The sequence below is a fragment of the Hyperoodon ampullatus genome (assembly GCF_949752795.1).
Source record: "Hyperoodon ampullatus genome assembly, chromosome: 18".
Taxonomy (NCBI): Eukaryota; Metazoa; Chordata; class Mammalia; order Artiodactyla; family Ziphiidae; genus Hyperoodon; species Hyperoodon ampullatus.
In genome coordinates this window covers 35,468,160-35,471,455 of record NC_136931.1, presented here as the reverse complement: position 1 = coordinate 35,471,455, position 3,296 = coordinate 35,468,160, and the positions used below count along the sequence as shown (strand labels likewise).

General features: G+C 58.1%; 1 protein-coding gene across 1 annotated transcript; it reads right to left on the bottom strand.

The window, feature by feature from the left end:
- Window positions 1-550: 550 nt before the first annotated feature.
- Window positions 551-2,802, bottom strand: CBLN1 (cerebellin 1 precursor; the record flags this gene model as incomplete). The annotated part of the gene is made up of 3 exons (XM_079723255.1): window positions 551-1,003; window positions 2,278-2,397; window positions 2,539-2,802. 3 exons carry the CDS (start codon window positions 2,800-2,802, stop codon window positions 806-808), a joined length of 582 nt encoding a protein of 193 aa, XP_079579381.1. The 3' UTR covers window positions 551-805.
- Between the last annotated feature and the right edge of the window lie 494 nt (window positions 2,803-3,296).

The window sequence follows — 3,296 nt, the reverse complement described above, 5'->3', positions numbered from 1 at the left end:
GTCCGGAAGAACCTCCTGGCGTTTAGTGGAGCCACAGAACACGAGGGCATTAACAAGCATCAGAACATCAAGCAGCCTTAGATTTCACGATCACTCCGAATAGGACATAGAAATACGGAAATACAGCCAGTTTCCACTGGGAAGAGTTCTTTGTGTACAAATGATATATATTTATATATATATTTTTTTTCTTAAACCAGTCACCACTAAGGTGAGTCCTTTCTCTGCCAACAAGCAGCCGAGGATACAAAGTATCTTCAGCTAATTAATTTGAGCGGTGTTTTCCGAGCAATACTTGCCAAATTAAAACTACCTCCCCATCAAAAACAAAAAACAAAAAAACAAAAACAAACAAAAAACCTTCCACCCTCGCCAAAATAAAAAAGGGGGGAGGGACATATTAGATTTCAGCGGTTGTAAAGATTCAGATGGCGACTCAGAGGAGGAAGATATTTCACATTATACAGTGAAATGCAAAGTTTCTTTTATATAAATTGTAGGGAACATGAACATGAGAGTAAGAAACAATGACAAGGAGTCTCTCTTGATTACTGCCACTGGAATGGGGGAGGCGAGTTTATTTTTGGAAATGGGTGTGCGCAGTGCTAAGCGGAACTTACTTCTCCTAGAGGAAACGGACAAAGTTGTCCGACCGCCGGGTGCGCACCTTTTACCCGGATACAGCTGGGGAACATGTAGGAAGTTTCAAGTCGTGCCGCTTTCTCGTCCTCTAAAGTTCTGCCTCTTTATCATTTTCCCCTCCTGCCTTCGCCCTCTCCCTGCCTCCATTCCCGCGATGAGCCAGTCAGAGGGGAAATACGAGGAATCCCGAGAAGGTCGAGTACTTCCAGCCCCCCATCAAGTTTCCCCGCTCCAGCTTGAGGTATGCTCGGTCGCCTTTCTCCATCTGGATTAGAACTCCGTTGCTGGCGGCTTCCCGGGTCACGTCCTGGTCACCAGCGAAGGCTGAAATCACCGGCCACCCGTTTAACATGAGGCTCACCTGAGAAAGAGACAGGCCCGCTTCAGAGGCGCAACCTAGGCGGGTACCGAAGCGGCGATAAAGCCGCGAACCTTCGCCGCTTGGCTAACAGCCGTTAAGGCCTGGAAGCAGGGGGCGGGGGTGGGGCGGGAGAGCGGAAAGAAAAGGCGCTTTGCAGTTTACTGCTGAGGGTCCAATGAGGCGAAAGACGGCCCATCTGGGTCACAGGAAGGGTCTGCCCCCAAAACAGGAGTCACTTTCATTTCTTGGACGCGCCAATAGAATCCTGATTCGCTCTTTTATCCAGTTTAATGAACCCGTAGGTGGCTCAAGCGCCCAGAGACCTTCAGCCTCGCCCTCCCCCCAGCCTCAAAGAGAAACTCAGGCAACTGGCGCTTCCGGGAACACAAACAAATAGGAACAAACAAAACGCCTGGCTCCTCCCGGACCCGGCTGCCAGGACACAGCAGAGACGCAATGGAGGAGCCAGGCAAGGCTTCGGCTGATGAGAAATCTCGCGCAGAGCTGCACTCTGCTTCATCCCCAAACCCCGGGCTCAGTTCCCGTCCCAGATCCAGCCTCGCCCGCCACCGCCTGGCTTTGCCCTTGCGGTGGCACCAGAAGCCAAAGGCCCTGCACCCTCTCCCCAACCGCGCGTTCCGCCTTCTGTGTCTGCCCAAAGGAATCCTGGACACCTTTAGGAACCTGGAGAGCCGGTGAGTGCTGGCTAAGGAAAGGCTGGAGCCAGGAGGGAGTGGCACTATGCCCCTCCCTTCTGTCTCCACCCTTAAACTGCTATGGCTCGGCGCTGCTCGTTCAGAATCCGGAGTCGGCCCCCATAAAGACGCCAGGAGAGCCCCCGTGAGCGTGGCGCTGAACGCAAGCGCACAGGCGTCTCGCGGGCTTCAGAGCTGGGACAGGGTAGGGGATACTGTCCGTGGTGCTGAGGGCGAGGATTGCGGAAAGCTTCCCGAAGCGGGAACTGTCCCTGATGCTAACAGAAACCTCTAAGGGAAATCCCTGGAGTCCCATAGCGGGAGAACCTCTTTGGAGGGTCCCAGAAGGCAGAGGCAGAAAACTGTACCTGGGGATGGGAACAGGTTCCAAGAACCAATGACATAGAAGGCAAGGGAGAGTCCAAGCCACAGAACCGTGAGAACCTGCTACCCGTCCCTCCAAGCAGCCCGGGCACATGCAGCTGCCCCTTCCATCTCCCACCCCCACAGGGCTCGCTCACTCCCGCGGCTAGTAGCCCCCTACCGGGGCTGGGGCCTGGCCCTGAGGCGGCAGCTGACCTGGATGGTCTGTCTGTTGTAGACTTTTACCACGTGGAAGTTAAAACTGTAGATCCCTTTGCGCGGGGCGATGAAAGTGCTGCGTTCTGAATCAAAGTTGTTCCCGATGTTCACTAGTACCTATAACGAGACGGGAACGAAGAGGAGTAGGCAAGAATCTGTCCCGAACTCTTGTCCCTGCGTTTCCGCAGAGACCTCGAAGACATCTACCTACCAACTCTCCCCTAACCTCCACCAATCCAATCTTCCCGGAGCACTCACCTGGTCAAAGTAGATGATCATGGTGCGATTACTCATCTCGGACGGCTCGTGGTTGGTGCTTCTGATGGCAGAGAAAGCCACCTTAGCGCTACCGGAGCGCACAGAGATGCCCAGAGCTGTGCCCGTGGGATCGGACGTAGGGTTGGAGTCGCAAACCACCAGGCACTTGCCCTCCAGCACGATGGGCTCCGTCTCATTCTGCCCGCGGGCCGGGCCCGCCAGCCATGCTGCCCCCAGCAGCAGCAGCTCCACGACGCCCAGCATCGCGGCTCCGGCGCCCACCCCGCCCCCCACCCCGGGGGCTGCCTGCGCCAGCCGCCCCCCCCCCCGCCGCAGCCCCGCTCCGAAACCCCCTCCTCAGCTCCGTGCGCAGCTCCACCGACGCCGCTCTGGACACTTCAGGTCTTCGTTGCACTCCTGGGCAAGCGTGCCCCCCGCGCGATGCTCCCGGAGCCCTGCCCGGGCCTCAGGGGTACCGCGGCTGCCCAGCCGCACTTGGATGCATAGCCGCTGCCGCTTGATCCCCGCTGCTTCCGCCGCCTCCTTTCCGCACCGGCCGCTCCCGCCGCCGCCGCCGCTCTGAATTATTGATGCAGCCGGCGATGCAGCCGGAGCGGGCGGAGAGCGCGCGCCGGGCACAAAGGCGCGGACCGCGGCCTGGCCCCGCCCCTGCCACCTCCCTCTCCAGCCCCGCCCCCGCACCGGCAGAGGCTCCGCCCCCTGGCCAATCCTGGCGCGCCGCGCTCCCCGCCGAGCCA